The 24,268-nt window shown below is 40.0% G+C and overlaps 1 protein-coding gene across 3 annotated transcripts; it reads right to left on the bottom strand.

The window, feature by feature from the left end:
* Positions 1-1,363: 1,363 nt before the first annotated feature.
* On the bottom strand, positions 1,364-24,268 carry LOC129241185 (fibroin heavy chain). Of its 3 annotated transcripts, none has more exons than XM_054877392.1 (11): positions 24,225-24,268; positions 23,800-23,963; positions 6,796-6,887; positions 6,626-6,729; positions 6,485-6,565; positions 3,405-6,425; positions 2,974-3,341; positions 2,709-2,905; positions 2,495-2,617; positions 2,327-2,439; positions 1,364-2,267 (listed from the first exon to the last, which is right to left on the bottom strand). In XM_054877392.1, the coding sequence occupies exons 2-11, from the start codon at positions 23,866-23,868 to the stop codon at positions 1,651-1,653; spliced, it is 4,785 nt and encodes a 1,594-aa protein (XP_054733367.1). In that variant the 5' UTR covers positions 23,869-23,963; positions 24,225-24,268; the 3' UTR covers positions 1,364-1,650. The 3 variants fall into 3 exon arrangements, with proteins under 3 accessions (XP_054733367.1, XP_054733366.1, XP_054733368.1); XM_054877391.1 differs by lacking the exon at positions 24,225-24,268 and adding an exon at positions 24,083-24,214; XM_054877393.1 differs by lacking the exon at positions 24,225-24,268 and adding an exon at positions 24,083-24,213 and having other exon boundaries at positions 3,423-6,425.

Genomic DNA, 24,268 nt, shown 5'->3' with positions numbered 1-24,268 from the left:
TAATAAATAGTAAAAGGAATTTTATTAATATGTACATATGTATATGTAAATCGTGTTCGATTGTGCAAGTCCTCTAAGTATGATAACATCCTCACTATTCATGACCATTACAGCTCTTGCACTGCATTCACCTTTCCGCAATCGATTACAGTCCCTATACGTTTTTCCATTTCTTTCGCTCGATTTTAAACATAGGTACGTAACCGTCAATGATTAATTTGTTACCGACACTTTTACCTAACGACCCCATATTTTAGAATTAAAACAAAAATTTTGAAGAAATATTTTGATTCGAAATGTCAAATTACAAGTTTATAAACAAAACTGAAGGTATTGAAGATATTGTTAACATGACAACAATAAAGAGTGATATGATATAAAAATGTCTAAACAAAGAAAAAAAAAACATTTGCCGAGAAAAAGGTTGTCGGGAAATTGGATTTGGGAGAAAAGTTGTCGGGGAGTTAGATTCGGGAAAAATATCTGTCGGAAAACCGGTTGTCGGAAAAAAGGATTTCATGAAATAGGATTCGGGAAACGATTTTGTGGAGTTCTTTTTTTAATTTTGTGCTGTTACCGCCTTTGATGTCTTTGGATGTCCACTGCGTTGTGCATCATCGGTGTCTCTACGATCACGTTTGAAGTCAGCAAACCATCGTTTTATTATTGCTTCTGATGGAGTGGAGTCCCCATAACACTTTTCAAGCCATTGCTTCGCTTGAACGGTATTTTTCCCATCAAGAAGCAGTGTGAAATTAAAACAAAAAATTCTTTTTGATCCATTGTTTTGAAAATAACAAAATTAGCGTCACTCTTAGCGCAGTAACTCACGAACCAATGAATAAAATATCATGAAATTTTAACATCTGTCTGATTAAGGTTAGTATATATATTTATATATAAATGGGGGCGTACGCCCTCTTTTGGGTGGTTGGCCGAGCTCCTCCTCCTATTTGTGGTGTGCGTCTTGATGTTGTTCCACAAATGGAGGGACCTATATAATAGTTTCAAGCCGACTCCGAACGGCAGATGAGATGATTTTTTATGAGACGCTTTTTCATGGCAGAAATACACTCGAAGGTTTGCCATTGCCTGCCGAGAGGCGACCGCTATTAGAAAAATGTTTTTCTTAATTTTTAGTGTTTCACCGAGATTCGAACCGACATTCTCTCGGTGAATTCCGAATGGTAGTCACGCACCAACCCATTCGGCCACGGCGGCCGTAGTACTAAATGAAAAAGAGGTGATTACAATAAAACTAGTGTCATCTATGCGTTAGTGTCATCTATGTGTTAGGCCCCACATTGATACTTCAATAAAAACTGCAGTGATGTGTTAAAAAAAAAAACAATAATTACATTTATTACAAAGCTATCAATAAGTAGCTCTTCAGCATATCTGTTTAACGGTTTTCTCCACGGCAGTGCATTTATTAGTAAGTTTCGAAAAATAACCTATTTGGAAATAGACCTTAGCCATTTCTATGATTTTACTGCTCGGCATAAAATGAATCTCCTTAAGTAAGTTTTAATGTTACATTTTGTTAGGGCTTTAAAAATACATTTCGAGTTAAGTTACAGCTTATCTTTACGACTAAGTTATTACTGATATAGAAAATATCGATTGTTTTTTTTTTTTGTTTTTGGCAATCTAGCATTTTCCATTTGTTGGCGCTTTCGGACGACAGATTTTACTACGGCCGTTAGCACCGTATACTATGTTGCAGGAAAATGTGAAATATCCACAGGTGGATGACTTTGTATAGTAAGTCGATTGGAAGTTTTTATTTTCCTGCGGTGGATTTTTCGTGTTGTCCATACTACCTGTAATCGACTTGGTGACTGTTACATAACTATCCGGTTTGCGGTGCTGGATTGAGTCCTGCTCTTCGGCGCTATCAAGGCCAGTATCAGTAGGCTGTGATTTTACTGCCTTAGGGTGGAATTTTTTCTCCACATTAACGGTACCTCGAAAGCCACGAGGCACCACTTCAGTGGTTGATCGGAATGGATATTTTTGAACACGGCCATTTTGATTTTGTACCAAGAGATATTTATCTGATGAACTGGGCACAGCGGCTTGTTGGCTTTGTGTGGGTGAATTTTGTGTATAGGTTCGGTATGATGATTGGGAGTCGGTTTTGCTATCGGACTTTGCGGAATTTTCATTGTAGTACTCGTCGTCTTCGTCGTATTCATCGTATGGTTCCTCTTCTTCATCTTCGTTTAATGTGGAATCGTCGTCGGTAACTTTGTTGGCGTTGACGACTGGAAAAATATCTTATTAACATTTAGTATTGGTATTATTATGTGCGAGTATAACCTACTTTCTTTAACACTCTTTGAAGACTTCAGGTCTAGATCAGGCAAGGCGCCGCCATCAGCTGATAGTGCTGTTCCACTTGGTCCACCATACACGGTGTCTACGCGGTCAGTCACTCTAGAAATAGTTTTTTAACCTATGCAATGAAAAGTGTTGATATAGAGGGACTTACGCATCCGCATTTCCAAATTGGCTTATGCTATGAAATAATTCACGATTCTGTTCGCGGTAGCTTGCAACTTGTTCCTTAGTACCAGAGGCTGATTGTGCGGCTCCATGGTACGAGACTCCGAAGCTGGAAAAATGTTATTTTTGTTTTACTTTAGTGTTGCAATTTCTTTCAATTGGGGTCGCTAGATTTACGTAATAATATAAGAGGTTCTTACTTAGATGTGCCTTGAATCTGCGACTGACTTTGGCCTGAATGGCTGCCAGATTGCGCAGAAGCTTGACCACCTCCGCTAGTCGGTACTGCTGAGCTGCCATCTTGATTGGGTCGGAAACCAATTTGAGCTTGTGACGAAGTTTGTCCCGGTCCACTAGACTGTGAATCTGCCAAACCTCCTTTATCATTTGCTTGTACCTAAAAAAAGTGCATAGGACAAAATAGATGGTGTAACAACATCGCTTCTTTATAACGCAATATAATACCTCGCTCTGACTTTGATGGATTATGCCCCCGCTCTGTGAGGAAGCCTTGGTACCTCCATCTTTCGAATTGACTTGTACTTGAGCTTGCGATTGGGCTGCACCACCTTGTCCTTGAGACTGACTCATAGCTCCTTCTTTGCTTCCACTCACTTGAGCATTTGCTGAACGGTCGCTATCAGATGTTGAAGCGCTGGCACTGAATGTTCCAGCTGAACTATACGTTCCTGATACTTGAGATTTTGCAGTACCTCCATTCTTTTTGCCTTGTGAACTAGCAGCTGCTTGGCCATCGCTAATGGAAGATTCCGCTTGGGAGAATGCATCATCTGCTCCTCCCACACCAGATGCCGTTATCAAGTTACTTGGCCCTTAAGAAAGATATTTTTATATTACAGACATTTTCAATAAAATACACTTTGTGTAAAATTTACCTTCCACTTTATACTCACCCAAAGCTCCCACTCCAAGGGAAGCTGCTCCAGGATAGACTACACCTCCGGGTACTGTCGACACACCACCTGGGATAACACCAGTACCACCAATACCACCTATTCCAGTACCTGCGGCTCCTGTCGCAATTGGTTCATAAGCTTCACCTGTTGGTGCTCCAGTACCTACACCACCGCCTTGGCCAAATGTCGATACTGTTTGTGGAAGTGAAGGATAAGTTCCAGATGGACCTACTCCAGGACCAGTACCAGTACCAGTACCGTAAATATCACCAGCACCTGGCTGTAAACCTGCGCCTGGCTGTAGACCTGCGCCTGGTTGTAGACCTGCACCTTGTTGATAATCCGCTCCTGGCTGTAGACCTGCCCCTGGTTGATAGCCTGCTCCCGGATGTATGCCTGCGCTTGGTTGTAGGCCTGCACCTGGTTGATAGCCTGCTCCCGGTTGTAGACCTGCACCAGGTTGATAACCCGCTCCCGGCTGTAAACCTCCGCCTGGCTGTAGACCTGCGCCTGGTTGTAGACCTGCACCTGGTTGATAGCCTGCTCCCGGTTGTAGACCTGCACCAGGTTGATAACCCGCTCCCGGCTGTAAACCTCCGCCTGGTTGTAGACCTGCACCTGGTTGATAGCCTGCTCCCGGTTGTAGACCTGCACCAGGTTGATAACCCGCTCCCGGCTGTAAACCTCCGCCTGGCTGTAGACTTGTGCCTGGCTGTAGACCTGCCCCTGGTTGATAGCCTGCTCCCGGTTGTAAGCCTTCACTTGGTTGTAGACCTGCACCGGGTCGGTAACCTGCTCCGGGTTGATAACTTGCTCCTGGTTGTACATCTGCACCAGGTTGATAACCCGCTCCTGGCTGTAAACCTACCCCTGGTTGTAGACCTGCGCCTGGTTGTAGACCTGCGCCTGGTTGTAGACCTGCTCCTGGTTGATAGCCTGCGCCTGGTTGTAGACCTGCACCAGGTTGATAACCCGCTCCCGGCTGTAAACCTCCGCCTGGTTGTCGACCTGCACCTGGTTGTAGACCTGCACCTTGTTGATAATCCGCTCCTGGCTGTAGACCTGCCCCTGGTTGATAGCCTGCTCCCGGATGTATGCCTGCGCTTGGTTGTAGGCCTGCACCTGGTTGATAGCCTGCGCCTGGTTGTAGACCTGCACCAGGTTGATAACCCGCTCCTGGCTGTAAACCTCCGCCTGGCTGTAGACCTGCGCCTGGTTGTAGACCTGCACCTGGTTGATAGCCTGCGCCTGGTTGTACACCTGCGCTAGGTTGATAACCCGCTCCTGGCTGTAAACCTCCGCCAGGCTGTAGACCTGCACCTGGTTGTAAACCTGCACCTGGTTGATAGCCTGCGCCTGGTTGTAGACCTGCACCAGGTTGATAACCCGCTCCCGGCTGTAAACCTCCGCCTGGTTGCCGACCTGCACCTGGTTGTAGACCTGCACCTTGTTGATAATCCGCTCCTGGCTGTAGACCTGCTCCTGGTTGATAACCCGCTCCTGGCTGTAGACCTCCGCCAGGCTGTAGACCTGCACCTGGTTGTACACCTGCGCCAGGTTGATAACCCGCTCCTGGCTGTAGACCTCCGCCTGGCTGTAGACCTGCGCCTGGTTGTAAACCTGCGCCAGGCTGATAACCCGCTCCCGGCCGCAAACCTACCCCTGGCTGTAAACCTGCGCTTGGTTGTAGACCTGCTCCTGGTTGTAGACCTGCACCTGGTTGTACACCTGCGCCAGGTTGATAACCCACTCCTGGCTGTAAACCTCCGCCAGGCTGTAGACCTGCGCCTGGTTGTAAACCTGCACCTGGTTGATAGCCTGCGCCAGGTTGTAGACCTGCACCAGGTTGATAACCCGCTCCCGGCTGTAAACCTCCGCCTGGTTGTCGACCTGCACCTGGTTGTACACCAGCGCCAGGTTGATAACCCACTCCTGGCTGTAAACCTCCGCCTGGCTGTAGACCTGCGCCTGGTGGTAGACCTGCACCTGGCTGATAGCCTGCTCCCGGTTGTAAGCCTTCACCTGGTTGTATACCCGCTACAGGATGTAGACCTGCGCCTGGTTGTAGACCTGCACCAGGTTGATAACCCGCTCCCGGCTGTAAACCTCTGCCTGGTTGTCGACCTGCACCTGGTTGTAGACCTGCACCTGGTTGTACACCAGCGCCAGGTTGATAACCCGCTCCTGGCTGTAAACCTCCGCCTGGTTGTAGACCTGCACCGGGTCGGTAAGCTGCTCCGGGTTGATAACCTGCTCCTGGTTGTACACCTGCGCCAGGTTGATAACCCGCTCCCGGCCGCAAACCTACCCCTGGGTGTAGACCTGCACCTGGTTGATCTCCAACTGCACTACCGATGCCAGGAGCGTATATTCCACCCGACTGATCTGGCCTGTATAAAGCTCCCTGTGAAATACCACTGCTGGGCCCAGATGGTATGCCAGAAACACCTCCTCCGGGTTGCCTATATGATCCGCTTACATCTGGTCCTATTGGCTGTCCTCCTATTCCGACTCCATATCTACCCCCAGGCCCGGTTGGTACACCAGTTTCAGCGCCAGGCCTTAATGCAGCACCCGGTTGAACACCACTTCCAATACCTGCTCCTCCGGGTACGCCAAAACCGGGGCCATAACCAGCTCCTGGTTGTACACCTGCGCCAGGTCTTAACGCGCCACCTGGTTGAACTCTTTCTCCTCCAGGTCCAGTGGGTTGACCTCCAACTCCATATCCTGATCCAGGTTGTACTCCAGCACCGGGTCTTAAAACACCTCTTGCACCAACTCCAACAGATGGCTGAAATACACCTCCCGGTCCAACTACTCCACCGGGTCTCACTGCTCCAGCGGCTCCAGGACCACCGGCCGTACTAATTCCACCCGGACCATATCGCCCAACAGGTTGTTGACCGCCTGCACCAGTACCTGGAATACTTATTAAAGCATCTGGTCTACCACTGCCGCCAATTAAAGTTAGTGGATCCGGAGAGCCGGCGGGATATTCTACATGAAATAATGTTTGTCAAAACATCTAAAGCTTTAAAAGATATTTAAACACTTGCCGTAAATGGGACTTGTTGCACATTCACTACAGTCCCCCATAGAAAATTGGCTTTGCGCTTGTCCCATACCATGGCTTCCAGCTGAGAGTAAACATGCATTATTTTATAGAATTTAATTAAACAATTTTTGTCGTGACGTACAAACTGTTGTTCTGGAGCCGTGTTCATTAGCCTCTGCTTCAGCTTTGCCGTCTTGCTCTGGTTTACCAAAATTCAGATACTGAGATTGCGTCTGACCGCGCAAACTTAAAATTATATAAAAACAAAGTAGGTAAAAGTTATGAAAACCACATCTCTCCATACAAACTTACTAGCCTCTTCCGCTTCGCTTGGATCTATCCAAGTCAAATTGATCATTACTGACATCATAACTCGATTCTGCTACACTTCCATCATTCGAAGGCTAAAATTACAAAAATAGTGGCTTTTAATAACTATACGTAGTAGTAAATGCATAGGAAATAATTAAGTATTACATTATATATTGTAATATATGTAATGAAATTCGGAAAAAATGGTGTTCCCGTTTTTTATGATAACTCTACAAAATTCACTGAAATAAAATAATTGAGTATGAAGTATGCCATTCGGAATTCACAGAGAGAACGTCGGTTTGAATTTCGGTGCAACAACAAAATTAAGAAAAACATTTTTCTAATAGCGTTCGCCCCTCGGCAAGCAATGGCAAACCACCGAGTGTATTTCTGCCATGAAAAAGCTCCTCATAAAAAAACAAAAAATATCTGCCGTTCGGAGTCGGCTTGAAACTGTAGGTCCCTCCATTTGTGGAACAACATTAAGACGCACACCACAAATAGGACGAGGAGCTCGGCCAAACAACCAAAAAGGGTGTACGCGCCAATTATATGTATATACCTATATATGTATATAAAGTTTGCTGTAAATTTAAAGAAAGTATTCTAGTTTTCTTAACACTTTTCGAGTGCAGATGGTCTTTAAAAAACCTTTCATATTTCGATTCTGCACAATGCTTTACAAAAAAGTTGAACAGCGTCAAATCGCAGATCAGATGTGGCCAATTGACATCGCCGATAGGGCTGATATAATTACCGAACTTGTAACGCAAAAGATTGATTATATCACAGGCTGTCTGGCATGGCGCGCCATCTGCTTAACCAAAGATTGTCTTCTATCTCCGGCCCCAAAAAATCGTTTATCATGCCACAATTGAGCGTTTTCAGCAGCATTTTCGAAGAAAAATGGGCCTAAAACGCCAGTGCTTCAAAATCCAACCCACCGCGCCAAACTGCCACTCTCTGAGGATGTATTGTCTTGTCGACGGCTGTGTGCCGTTTTCTGATCACCAGATGCGGCAGTTTGCTTTTTAAAATGCGTTTTTTTTTTCAGAAAAAATGATTTTGACTTCTTTTCACTTTGCACTGTTTGAATTACACAAGATTGGCTTAGCGAATAAGCTTGCGTTGCTTAAGCACAGAGCGATCATTTCGAAAAAGAACTGTCATTGTCAAAATAACACACATACGATTAAAAAAATATCACTGTATGGACGACCCTGTATAAGTAATCCCGAAATTAACTGCGAAATGTATGCGGTGGTTTGCAACACACTAACTGTGCTGCAATTTCAACGTCAAATATGGACAAACATGGTTTCATTGTACGATTTTCTAGAAAATTAAGATTTATAAACATAAGACGGAAAGAAAAGGGCAGTATGAGATCCAAAAAGTTTAATCGAAGTACTCAGTTGCGTTTTGTGGCACGGTCTCCAAATGAAACCAGCATTTCCAAGATTTGGTTACATATGCAAATGATGTAAATTCTTATGTGAATCAGAAAATTTAAAGGCATTGCGCCTTGCAAAGCGCAGCACATAATAAGCATTGGAAGTACTTAGTTAATAAAGGGTGGTCAGATTGAACGTACTTTTTGAAGTAGGGTTTTTTTTTGCAGATCACGAGCTACATTTCATTATGGAAAGACTTACGCCTCAACAACGTTTGCAAATCGAACGAATGTATTACGAAAATTGACGCTCTGTGAAAAGTGTTCATCGCGTCATGAGACCCATTTTCAGCTTAAATTTACGTCAATAAGCAAAATTGCCGTATTTTGGCTGAAGAGCAACCTGAAGCCATTAAAGAACAGCCATTACTTCCATTGAAAACAACCGCTTGGTGCAGACTATAGGCTGGAGGAATCATCGGCCCATATTTCCTCCAGTGTAACAGTGAATCGCGAATGCTATCGCGCCATGATAAATAATTTTTGATGCCGGTGATGACCGTGAGATCCACAACATTTGGTTCCCACAAGACGCGGATAGCGCTACTTGTCATACAGCCCGTGAAACAATGGGCTTACTGCGTAGTCGTTTCGGTGAGTAATTTATCTCTCGTCTTGGACCAGTGGATGGGTCACCAAGATCGTGTGATATTATACCTTTGCACATTTTATTTATGGGGTATGTAAAGTCTAAATGCTTTGTGGATAAACCAGCTTCGATTAAGGCATCGGAAGCTAACCGACCGAAGACCTCCAGCGAGTCATTCAAAATTGGTGTTTACGGATGGTGTTTACATTTTAAAGAATTTTCTTTAAAAAATAAATGTCATGAATGGTTCTAGACCAAAAATAATAAAGATTGCATAATTAATTTAAAATTCGTTATTTTATTTCAATTTAAAATTCGATACCTCTATTGTTCACCTTTTAGTGGTTTCTTATTAAAAAAAATTGTCTTCAAAAACTACGCCAAGGTACTCAATCTCACTGAAACTCTGTAAGATAAATTCGGCATGTTCTAATTAGCAGGAAAAATAATAAATTTCGTCGAGAACGTCATTACAATGCATTTACATTTCTTTAAAATTGGGGACTTCAGGCACTAGAAATGGTTGGTCCAAATTGACGTAATTAGACAATAAATATGCCCGGCACCTGCAAAATCAATAATATATAATATACAGAGGCCGGCACTACAAGTGTAACCAATTAAAAAGGACATAAATTTAGTTAGGAAAATTTCTTTTACTCAATTCAAATTAAAAAATATGTGAAAATAATACGAAATTAAGAATCAATTTATTTTTGCTCGATATGGCCTTGGATGTGGCCTTGACACGGTCCAGAAGCGAATCGCAAGCTGCACGAATGTGACTTGCAAGTAATTTGGCCCACTTGCGGGCAATGGATTTATTCAGCCTCTCGAGACCGGTGAATCTTTTAGTTCGGACCTTTCTCTCCAAAATGGACCAAAGAGAATAAATCATCCGATTCGCGTCTGGTGAATTTGAGAGCCATTGTGTGGACGTTATGAAGTTCGTCAAGTCACTTCTTCACTTTTTGAACCATTTCACGTGACGTTGCAGTCTTTCGATGACCACCTCCATGAGGCTTCGCAATGCTACCAATATTATTATAACGAGTAGTGGTGCGGTAAATAAAAGTTTTATTTACTTTAAGGTGTTGCAGCTCACGAACAATCTCTGGGTGTGATTTTCCAGCCAAATATAATGCAATCACAGTATTACGTTTGAAATCTATTACTGATTTTCTTTTTTCACGTTTACTCTCGGCAAAATGCTTCCCTGCGCTTGTAAAAAATATTTTCGACTGTCATTTAGCCAACTAACAGACAGCTGATGCCGGTTACACTTCGAGTGCCAGACCCTGTAATGTAATAAATAATAGTATGTATATATTTTTTTTGTTTTTTGTTCCACTTGGGAATATAGGGCTTCAACAAAACATTTAAATCTTATTCTATTCACCGCTGTTCTATTTACGACATCCCACTTTTGGTTAACTGCTTCTAATTCAGGAAGGTTAGAATGCCTCCAAGTATTTCTTGGACGACCGGGTCATCTGTGTCCTTGTGGGTTCCATTCCAATGCTGTTTTACTTTCTCAGTCCTTTATAAGAGTGTGCCCGATCCATCGCCATTTAGGACCTCTTATCACCTTTTGAATTGGAACTTGCTCGGTGATCTGCCACAAGTCCGTATTTCGGATAGTGTTCGGCCAAAAAACTTTGTAGTTTCTGCTTCTCTCGGCACCAGCTACGTTTTACCGCCATATAATAGAGTGGATTTTACGCATGCGTTGCATACTCTTATTTAAGTTTTCTGCGAGATTTGTCTTCTTTTCTAAATAAGCTTTAACTATCCAAAAGCTGACTTAGCCTTACGCAGACGGTTTTCTGTGTTTTCTTCACCTCCACCATTAGTTGAAATTATGCCACCGAGATAACAGAAACTTTCAACATACTACACCGCTTCTCCCTTGATTACAATATTGTTGGAATTCGTATTATTGATTCCCATTGCTACCGATTTCTGTTTATTTCCAGACCAATGTTTCGTACAGCGGTGACTAGAAAATCGATTTCAGCCTGCATGTCGGAATGCTTGTGTGAAAGCAGGCAAATATCGTACACTCGTAGTTGGCGGGATAGCGTCCAAGTGATGCCTTGGCTCCTTTTTTCCACATACTGCATCACTTCGTCAAGTGTGACCGCGAAAATAAGTGGCGACAATAGGCAGCACTGTTTTACGCCGGATCTTGTTCTTAATGGAGTGCCTGTGGCGCCATTGTGGAGAACTGTTAGCTCTGCAGTATAATAGAGTGCACAATTTTTGTAGGAACTCCTTTTTTTCCAAGGGAAGGCCATAATGTATAATCGTATAAAAAACAATAATAATCAAATCAAATAATAATAATAATAATAATAAATAAAAAAATCGTAATAAGCTTTATAGCGAATGGGACAGTCTCAAATAAATAAAAAATATTATTAACAAATTTTTTAAAATGTAAGTATATTTCACCTTATTAAACTTAGATTTGAACCATCTCATATTTTCAAAACATGTGAAAATTATTTTCAAGGAGCAACCTCTAATTGTGGTTTCTTTCTATTTTGTGAGCGCCTGTTTCGCAATGATGAAGTGCCAATCAAATGGTGAACTGAAAATATCTGACCATAGCATCCTTCGCATACTGAAAAATGATCTCAAAGTCAAGCCTCACAAAAAAATCCAAAGGCGCATGATGTCACACCAAAGCAGCAACAAGTCAGACTTGAGAGAGCGAAGGAGTTGCTTCGCTTGCCGAAAGCGGTCAATTTCCGAACATTGTGTTTTTTTCAAATTGAGCAATTCCTAAACTCCCAAAACGATAGGTTTTATTTGACCAACCGTTCATACGAGACTCTGAGTCATCGATTGGCCACCAGGAGCCAGCACCCGCCACAGGTAATGGTCGGGCCGCTGTAACCGCAGTTGGGCGCTCTCCAATCATTTTCATCTAGCCTGGCGTCAAGGTAAATGCGAAATATAATATTATCGGGAAAGTATTCATAACGTCCACACAATGGCTCTCAAATTCACCAGACACGAATCCAATGGGTTATCCTCTTTGGGCCATTTTGGAGAGCAGGGTCCGAAAAAAAACCATTGTCCACGAGTGGGCCAAAATACCTGCAAGTAACATTCGGGCAGCTTGTGATTCGTTTCTGGATCGTCTCAAGGCCACAATCGAGGCAAAAGGTGGTCATATCGAGCAAAAATAAATTGATTTTTAATTTTGTATTATTTTCACACATTTTTCACTTTGAATTGAATAAAAGTAATTTTCCAAACTAAATGTATGGCCTTTTTAATTGATTACACTTCGAGTGCCGGACCCTGTTTTAAAAGAAAAAATCTCAATATGTTTTCACTGCTTCTATTTTACATCATGATTCAAATACGTATTAAGTATTATTGAATATGGCTAAATTCTTTGATTCCACTTTGCTTTCACGAATTATCTAATCGTTATGACAGCATCAAAGCATCTATTTGACCAGATAAGTTTTCAAAGCCAAGCAAACCCAGCATGCATTGGGCCAGCACCTTCAGGCTGGATTAAAACGTTGCTGAATGAGCGTGCGTCGCTGTGCGATATCTCTCATCTGACCTTTTTTACGAAATCTATATATTGATCCTTTAATTGATAGGAACACGGCACAGACAGTCATTGTCTAGCTTTCATTATAAAGTTTGAAGGCATTTTGTGTATTTGGGTTAAATACGTGATACGGAATACAAAACATCTTCTTGATCACGATTTCGCTTTATTTATGTACTGCCCGAATATTTTATGGGGTTAGGGGTAGTCAGTCCACATTATGGTATCAAAACGGGACGTAAGTGCTACTTGAAGTGTACCTGGGGTACTCTTGCCACCTACCTACCTAGGGGTAGTCAGAGCCCCGAAAAAATGACGATTTTCAATCATATTTTTTTAATAGTCAATTGCTTTATTTAAAAAATAATAATAATTGTAAAAGTTCTCGCCTGTTAATTTGTGTGTAACCCGTTTCTCCAGAAGTCCCTTGCAGGGATCATCAGAAGTTCTTGGAGATTCGTCTAAAATCAATCGGACAAGAGAAAATAGTTTTATTAATAGATAATTTTGTGCCTGATCGAAGCTTTCGTTTTTTTTTTCAGAATTAATAATATGGCGGCCTTAGGAAATATTTTTCAGATATTCGAGAAAAAACCGACAATTAATTGTTTAAGGAAAGTCGAAATTTTTCAAAAAAAAATCCTTTGATTAGGCACGAGTTTTTATGTTTTTCAAAAGCAGTATAAATTTTATTGCAATCTACTAGGCGGTTTTTATGTTACAGTGACCACCAGCCCAAAAAACATAGTTTTGCGAAAAACGCATTTTTTGCTATCGATTCTAGAGCGCCGGAGCACCCTTTGTTAATTGTTGAATAACTCGAAAAGTATTTGTCGGATTCACTTCAAGTTTTCACACAATATATCTATTTAAGATATAATACTTTAAGAAAATGCAAAAAAAAATCCAATTTTTTTTTTATTCTGACTACCCCTAACCCCATACGGGTTGAATGGAACAGCTTAAAGGAATTGAGATACGGGCATACTATACATATACGAAAATGCACAGAACGATGAGAGAGTCGATTTAGCCATGCCTGTCTCTAGCAAAAATTAAATCATTTGCACGAGCATTAATATACAAAGTAGTTTGGTGTTGAAGCTGCACGAAATCGGCCTATAAACATACCTAACTGCCATACAACGGTAATTTCCAAAAACAAAAAAAACCTGATATTATTGTTATAAACCAAGCAAAATTGGTAAATGTGATAAACTGATGCGTACGTCTCGATAATAACTTATTAAAACTCGCCCAAAGTATAGAACACGTGAAGCTCCCAACTAATTTAGATGCCACATAAATATATCGCACCCTAAATACAAAAGGGTCACAACTCAAAATTTTCCACACACGAGCTTGACTTGTTTACAGTAGCACAGAAAACAAACTATGTGACATATCACGCTGAAATTTGCTATGTAAGCTTATAACAGTCCTACCAAAAAAGAAAAAAATTATTTTTGCCATATGTCATCCGCGGACCGTTTTATTGATAACGTCTCGTTCATATTTGAGCAGAAGTACATTTTGAGTTGTGACCCTTTTGTATTTAGGGTGCGATATATATTTTTCCTTATTCACTCCACTCGAGAGTATAGGGACTCGACATGACTCAGTCTTGCGTTGGTTTCGTTAATAAAATATAATATTACCGAAATATTATTATTTCGATCGGTGTTAAACTACGCACACTTTTCTAACACTAATTTTTCAATAACTCTCATCGCCTGTTTGAAAGTTTGTTATATTCCGCAAATTAACAGACAACCCAAATTAGCGTGCCTGCCGCCGATTTAACTTTTTTCTAGCGTTTTAGCTGAATTCGAGCTTTTCTCTATTTTAAGTCTTATAGTAAAATGTTTTAATACTTTTGTGGTACATTTTAACCCACCATGACCCTTTGTAATGAGTACTTTTGGCCCTTCCCGCAAAAAATATAACAACAACTAAGAAGCCCATCCATTGAGTAGCTCAAGGGTTAAACTGTTCTACAAAAATATTTACCGTTACATTTTCCAATGAACAACTGAGCACACCATATATCTAAAATAGTCACATAGTTTCCTATGCCGATCTAACATAAAAATGTGCAAAAAGGTGAACACTTTGAGCCCCTTAAACATATATGTAATGTATTTTTTACATATATGTGTATTTTTAAGTCGTGGGTACACGCATGTTTTTGTTTTTTGCTCTCTTCTGCCAGTGCGTTGTCCGATCACATGGTTTCCTATGCTGATTTATTATAAGAATGTGAAGAAAAGTGGGAGCTTTGACTCCCCTAAAATTCATACGTAAACTTTCAAATCGCCGACAAGCCTAAATTTTTCTTTGTCTTCCAAAATCCATTGGCAGAACTTAGTTGTTTTTATTTGTGTTAATATATTATTATAGCAAATTTTACATAATTAAAGAAAAATGTATTTCAGCAAATTTTATAAATTCTTTAGTAACAAAGTTGTAGTAGAAAAATTTATAAACGTTAAAGTAAATTTTGTTGCAAAAATTTTCAAGAAAACCGATTTTTAGTGTTCCTCAAATTTTTTCAGCGAAAAATTCGAAAATATGGTTTCCTATGGATATCAAGTAAAAGAAGAAACCCGTGATAATTAAATATATTTAAGTCCTACTTAAAGATTACAGAAAATCAATTTTAAAATTTATCCTTGATTTAAAAAAAATTTCATTTTAATAACTAATTTAATGTGATTATTAGTTCGGGGAAGTTTCGCAAAGGGCAGTAATGTGCAACTGGAATACTGATCTTGAGATATGATATATATCACCTCTTACTGTCAATCTCCCAACTTGAATCCTTCGAGCGGTGAAACTGTTAACCCTAACCAGAGACTGGGTACTTCACAAAGTGGGAAACCCCAGTGGAAGGAAAGGGAACAAAAGAAGTGGGTGATCTGGCTCTCCTAGAGGGGACTGGTCCTAAGGCTGACAACCTTATACCAGTATTTATTGTCGCGAATCCACAACAACAGCCTCGGATAACTGATACAATCAAAAGATACCGACCCAAGCAACGAATTAAGGACTATGATTTACGTTTTGCTACTTGGAATATACGAACAATGCTACAAGCCGGCAAGATGTCCGAAATAGCGGATGAGTGTATGAAATATAATATTGACTTAGCAGCTCTACAAGAGATACGCTTTGCGGATCATGGTGAGATAAGAAAGAAAGCCTATTCAATTTTCTTCAGTGGTCCAAACAAACGAGGACAGCTAGGTGTGGGCTTTTACATTGACAAAAAACGTAGAGAAAGTATAATGGCTTTCGAGCCAATTAGTGAAAGACTCTGCCTCATGAGACTCAAAGGAAGATTTCAGAATATAATAGTTGTAGCCGCGTATGCGCCTACCGATGTCTCAGACGATTTTGCAAAAGACTCCTTCTATGCAGAACTGGAATATGTGATGTCAAAATCATGTAAATATGACATAAAAATGCTCCTCGGAGATTTAAATGCAAAGGTGGGAAACACCAATATTAGCAAAGACGTTGGGGGAAAGCACTCTCTACACGACGAATCGAACGATAATGGTGCACGACTAATAAATTTTTGTCTAAGCAGCGGGCTGTGGATAAGCAGCGTTTCTTTTCCACACAAGAAAATCCATAAGCAAATCTGGGAAATGCCCGGAAGGAGAGGATCGAACCAGATAGATCATGTATTGATGGATAAAAGACACGCAACCTCGGTCATTGACGTCAGATCGTTTAGAGGCGCAAACTGTGACTCTGACCACTACATGGTGATTGCCAGGATAAGGCAAAAAATTTCAAATATAGGCAACGATCGCAGGTTCAAGAAAGTAAAATGGAGTACTGAGCGAATTTCAGCGGATGAGAAAGAGCGTCGTGCATACCAAGAAATCATAAAGAGTAATCTAATCGTAACAAAGGAAGACTCAGCAGAAACAATCTGGGCTAAAGTAAAAAATGCGGTTATTGGAGCAGCTAAAGAGAAAATAGGCACAAAAAGATGCACCACAAATGAGTGGTTCGATGCAGAGTGTAAAGCAGCTATTGAAACAAAAAACGAAGCGCGAAGAAAATATTTAAACAAACGAACAAGACAAAACCTACTTGAATATAACGAAAAAAGGCAAGCCGCAAAGAAAATTATAAAACAAAGGAAAAAACAGGACATCAACAGCAAAGTTCAGCGTATCGAGAATGATTTCAGTCAAGGAAATGTAAGAAATATGTACAGCGCATTTAGAAGCTAAACAAAGACATATCAGCCACGAACAAAATTGTGCAAAAACAGGGAAGGTGAAATAATAACAGAAAGAGAAAAAATTTTGAATAGATGGCAAGAATACTTTAGTGATCTTCTGAATATAGAACATGCAACAGACTACGGTCCACACTGTATAGATGAGACATACTTTACAGCAGAAAACTTCATAGAAGCACCGGGTCGTAACGAAGTGGTAGAAAGTCTGAAAAAGTTAAAAAATAATAAAAGCAGCGGAAGTGACCAAATAAATGCAGAACTTCTAAAATACGGCGGTGAAGTACTCAATAACATGATAACAGAACTGATACGCAAAATTTGGGAAACCGAACATCTACCGGAAGAATGGAACAATAGCCTTATAGTACCATTACATAAAAAAGGCGACAAAACAAATTGTAATAATTATCGATGCATATCTCTCCTCAACACTGGTTATAAAGTCTTTACAAATATACTCAAGAAAAGGTTGAGCGTATATGCTGAGAAAATTTTGGATGACTACCAGTGCGGTTTTCGCCAGGGTAGATCCACAACAGACCAATGTTTCACACTAATGCAAATTCTTGAGAAACACAGAGAGTTCGAACTAAATCTGCACTGTCTGTTCATTGATTTTAAGCAAGCTTTCGACAGCATCAATAGAAACTGTCTGAACGACATAATGCTTAAACAAGGTATACCGGTAAAAATTATAAAACTAATTCAGATGACACTATCAAACACTAATGCCAAGGTTATGATAAATGGAGATGTTACCAACGAATTCAGCATTTCATCAGGTGTAAAACAAGGCGATTCACTATCAGCGACAATTTTTAATTTATTACTACATGAGGTAGTATGCAAACTGAAATGTGGCAATTCGATTTTTAATTGCAGCTCGCAAGTGTTAGCTTATGCCGATGACATTGTCGTGATTGCACAGAATGAACATGAGCTTAAGAAAATTTATATGCGATTGAAAAACACAGCTTTAGAAGTGGGTCTACGGGTAAACATAGATAAAACGAAATATATGCACTTCGCAAAGAAACCGAGTGAAGATGCACACATTGAAATAGATGGTGAATGCATACAGAAGGTCGACAAATTTAAATACTTAGGTTTTTTCATCAGCAGTAATTCTGACACTTCCGTGGCAATAAATGACCGAGTAAGTGCGGCAAATAAAGCATTCTTTGCTCACATAAAATTATTCAAGTCCCGATTGCTATCAAGAGATCAAAAGATGGCAATGTATAAAGCGCTTATAAGACCCATACTAACATACAGCAGTGAGGTATGGGTACTTAAAACAAAAGACATGGACCAAATACTAAGGTTTGAAAGAAAGATACTGCGAACAATATATGGTCCTTCCCGGCGAGATGACGGAACGTATCGGATAAGATACAATCATGAGCTAGACACATTGATACGTAATGGAAACGCAATACGCTTTATAAAAAGTCAACGAATCAGATGGCTGGGGCACATGTACCGAATGCCCAAATGGAGAGCTGCCAATATAGCGTTCCATAGACAACCAATTGGACGGAGATGTCGAGGGAGACCAAACAAACGCTGGGTAGATGAGGTCACAGCCGACCTGCAGAAAATGGGTATCACAAACTGGAAAGGAGTAGTAGAGAATCGATCGGAGTGGAGAACCGTAGTTGTGGAAGCAATGGTCTGCACAAGACTGTAATGCTAATGATGATGATGATTAGTTCGGGGTAAATCAAAACTTTAAGATAACTACAGATTAAAAATACGATTTCTATAAATATTTCGATTGCAGCCAATTTCATCAAAAATATTTCTTTTTACAGGGTTCGTTTGTGGCTACCATTCAACGTTTCCTATTGGTTACATGAAACTTTGCATTATAGAAAAAGTGAATTACAATTGATTGGCCGGCAATCTGTTGGCAATGATAAACCCCAGATAAAAGCTTCTCATAAAACCCACAAATTGCAGTAGAAGCTCGTCCATACTACTAATAAAGTTTGGGTTGATATGTCGATCGGTTGAGAATTGTCAAAGTAATTCAATAATTCCATTGATTAGATTGGGATAAGTAAAACTCACCACAAGCGCATTTTTTTTAATATATCGATCCCAACACCATCTTAATGAGAAAGTATTTTAGTTCGTTATTATGTTTCAAATATGAATCGGACCATAAATAGAAATTTTATAACTAAAGAGTCTTTCAAAATTGACGCCCAGATGTCAGTAGTGATTAATTCTCAGACAGTACCTTTATTTATGTCCTTGGCATTCGAGGCCAGCATGCAAATAGGCGACACGTTCTTAGTGACTCAAAAAGTAGTGAAATACTTAGGTATATACTTACTACCAAAGCCGAAAAGGTCACGGGTATGCTAAGGAGATTAATGGCAAATATCGGAGGGCAACACAGGGCAACAGAAAAGCCACAAACTCAATTCTCCTGTACGGCAGCGAAGTATGGGGAATTGTGCTAAACTGCAAGTGCAAAGCACTGGAGGCTGTGCAACGAACAGCGGCTCTCAGAGTTGCCTCAACCTACCGCATTGTCTCAGGTGCAGCAGTTCTCGTGACCAGCGTGCAAATACCCGCCGACCTCATGGTCCGGGAACGAATGAACAATATAACCAGCAAAATACTAGAACGCGAGAACGGCTGGAACGCGGTAAAGAAATACATCGAGACCTTACTACGGAAAAACAAGATTGACCTAGACACAGTGCAACAAAACGAAGCCGCACAGAGAGAGACACAAGAAGACGAGCCTATAGCACGAAATCTGGCTACAAATATGGTGGACTCAAACGTGGGTGAATAGAATTGGATGCTGTTCTGCGAAGCAGTTCCGGGAAGCGTGTCTCCCCAGAAGAAGATGATGGATCGTTTTAGTGGTCAGTGCAAAGTGCGAAGGCATTTTGAACCCTACCTCACCCACAAAAAAAAAAAAAATGTCTTTGGCATTTGTCACGTATAGGCGAAAGTGCAATTTTCCACGATAGGACAGTGCGGTCAAATTGAAATGAATATGAAAAATGGTCGATCTTTAAAAACAACATATAGCAAAATTCGTGCTTTTTGGGTGGAAATAATCCTCGGAATGAGTCGACAATTGAAAGATTGATGACAAAATTTAAAAAAACCAGTTCTGTGGAGGAAAGAAAAAGGGCTGGCCAGGATAGAAAAGGACGTTCTGTTAAGAATATTACTGCTGTAACGCAAAGTGTTGCAGAACAACCTCCAACATTATGCCAATGCCAATTAGGCATTCATGAATCCACTGTTCAATTGTGTGGCGGTTTTTGCTTGTAGACGTGCTCATAGTGGACATTTAAATGACATAATTTTTCGATTATAATTGTTAAGAGACGGACATACGAATAGGGTAGCCTGAAAAAGAATCTAAATTCATGCATATTTTATGGTAAAACAGCATCTAGGTGCGTCTTCTGTTTGTCTCTTTGGTACTATTTTGTATCTCTTTGGAACTTGAATTATTATTTTGCAGAACTATCGTAGGTATACTGACAGGCCACAATTTGTTAGTGGCACACGCATACAAGATGTGAATTGCAAGCAATGATGGCTGCAGAACTTTGCAATGAACTAGAGGAGAGGGAAACTCTTGGAAACCTTCTATGGTCTTGTCCTGCATTAGCTAGAACCCGAGTGAAATGTTTAGGAACTCAACAATATGAGAGGTTAGAATATCCCTCGGGGTTAGAGCTTCAGAGCCTACTTGGATTCGCAAAAGACGCAGGCTTATTACAAGAAGCCTACTACAAGGAAACGTAAGGGTCAAACTCCATCTGGTATCACTAAGGACCTTAGGCTTTCAGCCAGCCAGGACAACCTAACCTAACCTATTATTTTGCAGTCTTGAGACATCTGCGTTAGTTACAGCATGATGTGTTTCACAGGGTAATGAAGAGAACGTGACAACCAAAAAACAAAAACTAAATTATTTAGATAGGTGTGCAGAAACGACCACCAGCTCTTCCTTTGTGCTGTGCAATATTGTGCCGATATTTATTATGAGTTTCTGAATATATGAAAATATGTCTTTACTCTTATTTAGGGAGCCATAGTAAGTTAAAAACTTTGAAGCGATTTTTCCGATTTTTTTATTCCTTGATTTATGATTTTCTTTCAGCAACCCAGCGATTTATTTTATAATTATTCTCAGTTTAGATTTTCGTCAAAAACATTCTATTATACTCGTTGAAGTTGAGTACTTACTACTCACCTACTACTACTACCATAGATGTCCTCATCCAATATATCGGAATGAAAAGTATGTTCCACTGGAGCATTTGATTTTAAATAAAAATGGAAAAGTATTGGCAAAAAAAAAAACATTGGCATCACGTCGGTACTAAAATAAGCATCAAAAAAGCTAAGTAATTTTAAAATTTTTTAAACTTAGGTTAACTTTTGCCAACACGTTTTAATTAACTAACAAAGTTTATGGTTTTATTTATTTATTTGCTTATATATATTTATTTATTCAATGAAATCAATGAACTTACCTACTTAACTTAAAGCTAGAATTTACAGTCAAAGTAAATTATGAAAAAAGTATCTATAATAAATTAACAGACAAAAAATTACTGTATCTAATGTATCAAAATGCTGAATATAACAGATAGTGAGAAAAGAATCTTTAAATAGTCAGAAAACAAGCCAGACAGAATTTGAGATCTCGTGGAATCCGCAGAGTGCGCGCAATTGGGGAGCATTCCTTGCATAATTAGTCGTGACTTTATTGGGATAGAAGGTATTGAAATTACGTATAAGTAGAGTTCTCGGTGGTACAAGAAATTCGATGACGGGCAGTACCAGTGGCGTAACTAGGGTATGGCAAGCAGGGCACGTGCCATGGGCGCCACTCTAGGGAGGGCACAAAGTGACACCTGAACTTTGTATATTCAATCGCGATTTTGAACTTCAGTTTTGAATAAAGATACAAGAAGTCAGGATAGTCGACTCTGTAATCTGTATACTCGCCAGCGAGAAAAACCGAAGACAAGAATCAAACAAGTGGAACAAGAAGTGTGCCTAGCAAGTAAACAACCGAACGTTGAAGTATGATATCTTGATTTTGCTGGGATTTTGGAATAAAGTACTAATCCGCATTGACCGCGTTCAAAAGAGGCTGCAAGATCCCACGATGAATTTTCACGATGCTGCTGAAGATTTGAAGGCTCTTAAAAATTTTTCGAAAATGAAAGAGAGGTCATCGTTGATAGTTCACTCGAAGAAGAGATAATTTTATGTCGAAAATGGGACGTTGCAACTGAAAGACGCCGAAGAAGAATTAAAAATATGGATATTTCGGTGATATTATCAATGAATTTGCGTCAACAACAGCAAGAAAAGTACAACTGTAATTTGTACAAAGCTTCGAGAGCAGTAACAAGTTAGTTGAAGAAATATATTATTATTGTACTGATGTGAGTTTTTTCATTTTTTCACTGCCATGGGCGCTACGTCCTCCAGGTATGCCTCTGGGTAGTACCATTGATTATATTAAAAACGAAAGAAAGCGAAAGAGTATTTCTGCTCGTTTCAAGAATTTGGAGACTCATAAGAAGCAAACGCGAATTGTGGGAAGGTATAAGATTTTTAGATTTTGTATTATGTAGCAGCATAATAGCATCGCATATCGATCAAAATCGACCAATAAAATGCTCGCCCCCTGCCTTTATAATCATGTAACTACTCGTATATCGGCAGCCGTAGTCGAATGAGTTGGTGTGTGACTACCGTTCGGAAGGGTAGGTAGGTTCAAATCTCCATGCATGAAACACCAAAATAATATAAAGAGTTTTTTCTAAAAGCGGTCATCACTCGGCAAGCAATGTCAAAATTCAGAATGTATTTCTGCCATGAGAAAGCTCCTCGTGGAAAACCATTTGGCGTTCTGATTCAGTTCAAAACATCAACATTTGTGGAAATGCACTTACAAATAAGCGGAACACCCAAACACCCAAAAGGGGTGTCAGAGCCAATTATATTATATATATGCATATATATCGAGCATGAAATAATGACTATTTTCTGCCCCTGTTCCCCACAAGTTGACTGCGCGATCACATTGATAGACACTTGGGACCGATTTTATGACCACAACACGTGTTACTTGCCAACTACTCCCATTTTTTATCTTCTCGGTAAAAAGCACTTGCCGTTGAAAGGAAAGCGTTTTCTGGGTATAACGATATTCCAAAATTGTCGATGCTCTGAACATTGAATTGACGTCACCAATAAATCTTTTTGATGCTCGAAAAAAAATACAATTTAGCTTTCGATGTAAATACGCAAGTAAATTTTTTTTTAACTTTTGTTCATTGAACCCAATGGACAGATATGAAGAAGCAATTTTATATAAAGGGTTTTCCGATAAGAGGTGTTTGGTGTTAAACAGGAGAGATGATTAACGATTTTTCATGGCCGGAATTGGATGGTATTGATCTAGACAACGTCAAATAGGCGGCGCTACGTGCCACACAAGCAACGAAACCATTGATCTTTTACGGGAAAAGTTTCCGGGCCATGTTACCTCTCAAAGAGGTGATCACAATTGCCCACCGAGATCTTGTGATTTAACACCTTGTGACTTTTTTCTTTGGGGCCACGTAAAAGAGATGGTCTACAGCCCAGGGTCGATTCAAGACCTCAAAGATGGAATTCGTGAGGCTATCGAGGACATAGAGCAGCCACTTTGCACTTCGGAATGGAATGGAAAATTTCATGAAAAAAAAGTTCCTGTTAGCGTAGTGGTGGTGGTCATTTGCCTGATGTTATTTTCCACTATTAGCCGCAAGAAAAATGCTATTTTTTAATATAAATGATCGGATTTTTATTTCATTATAAAGAGACCTTCCTCTAGCATTTTTCTTTGAATATTAAAATAACACCTCTTATTGGAAAACCCTTTAGAATATCACCAAAAGCACAAAATGAGTAAGCATTTTTTAAATTGTACTTCGCTTATTTACATATGCGCTATGCGTTCTTGATTTGTTATCCTTCGAACTCGTCTTAATTGGCGTAGCGTTTCAGTTTTCGCAGATTTGGTTACTTAGATTAGTTACTGGTTAGCTGAGAAATTTCGAATTGAGACTTACTATTGTTGCTCCATTTGTAGCTGCAATCAACAGCGCAATGCCGACGAAAGCCCAACGAATGGGCAACATAATTATCCTTGGCGTAGGTACGCGCACAGTTGCCAAATTCTTTAAGGTTATGTATTCACTCCACTATTCTTTCAAAGAAAATACGATTTCTCGAGCTGTAACGATTTTTTATTTGTAATTGGTTAACTCAATATATCACATATAACTATTATGTAATCATATTTTTATATAAGCTCGCTTTCACTACTCAAGGATATGTGTCACATGAATATACATATATTTTTTTAGATGTAAATATATCACTTTCTCATATTCTGCACTCTTATTTGTACACTACAGCATACATTCACATCCTTTAAACGAAACACACTCTATATATTTGATTTGTTAAATTTTTTAATATTTTTTTTCCTTACGAGGATTAATTCCGAATTGAGGGCTTCCGATCGCGACAACCACT

Source organism: Anastrepha obliqua, chromosome 3 (genome assembly GCF_027943255.1).
Source record: "Anastrepha obliqua isolate idAnaObli1 chromosome 3, idAnaObli1_1.0, whole genome shotgun sequence".
NCBI lineage: Eukaryota > Metazoa > Arthropoda > Insecta > Diptera > Tephritidae > Anastrepha > Anastrepha obliqua.
The sequence above is the reverse complement of the archived record's forward strand: the minus strand, read 5'-3'. Positions and strand labels throughout refer to the sequence as shown.

What these genes read in the sequence shown, in the direction of transcription:
- LOC129241185 (XM_054877392.1), bottom strand. Translation starts at nt 23,868, where the DNA reads ATGTTGCCCATTCGTTGGGCTTTCGTCGGCATTGCGCTGTTGATTGCA. An exon ending in TGCAACAAGTCCCATTTACG is followed by an intron (nt 6,426 to 6,484) that starts GCAAGTGTTTAA and finishes TATTTCATGTAG; the next exon opens with AATATCCCGCCGGCTCTCCG. An exon ending in GGGTGAGTATAAAGTGGAAG is followed by an intron (nt 3,342 to 3,404) that starts GTAAATTTTACA and finishes ATCTTTCTTAAG; the next exon opens with GGCCAAGTAACTTGATAACG.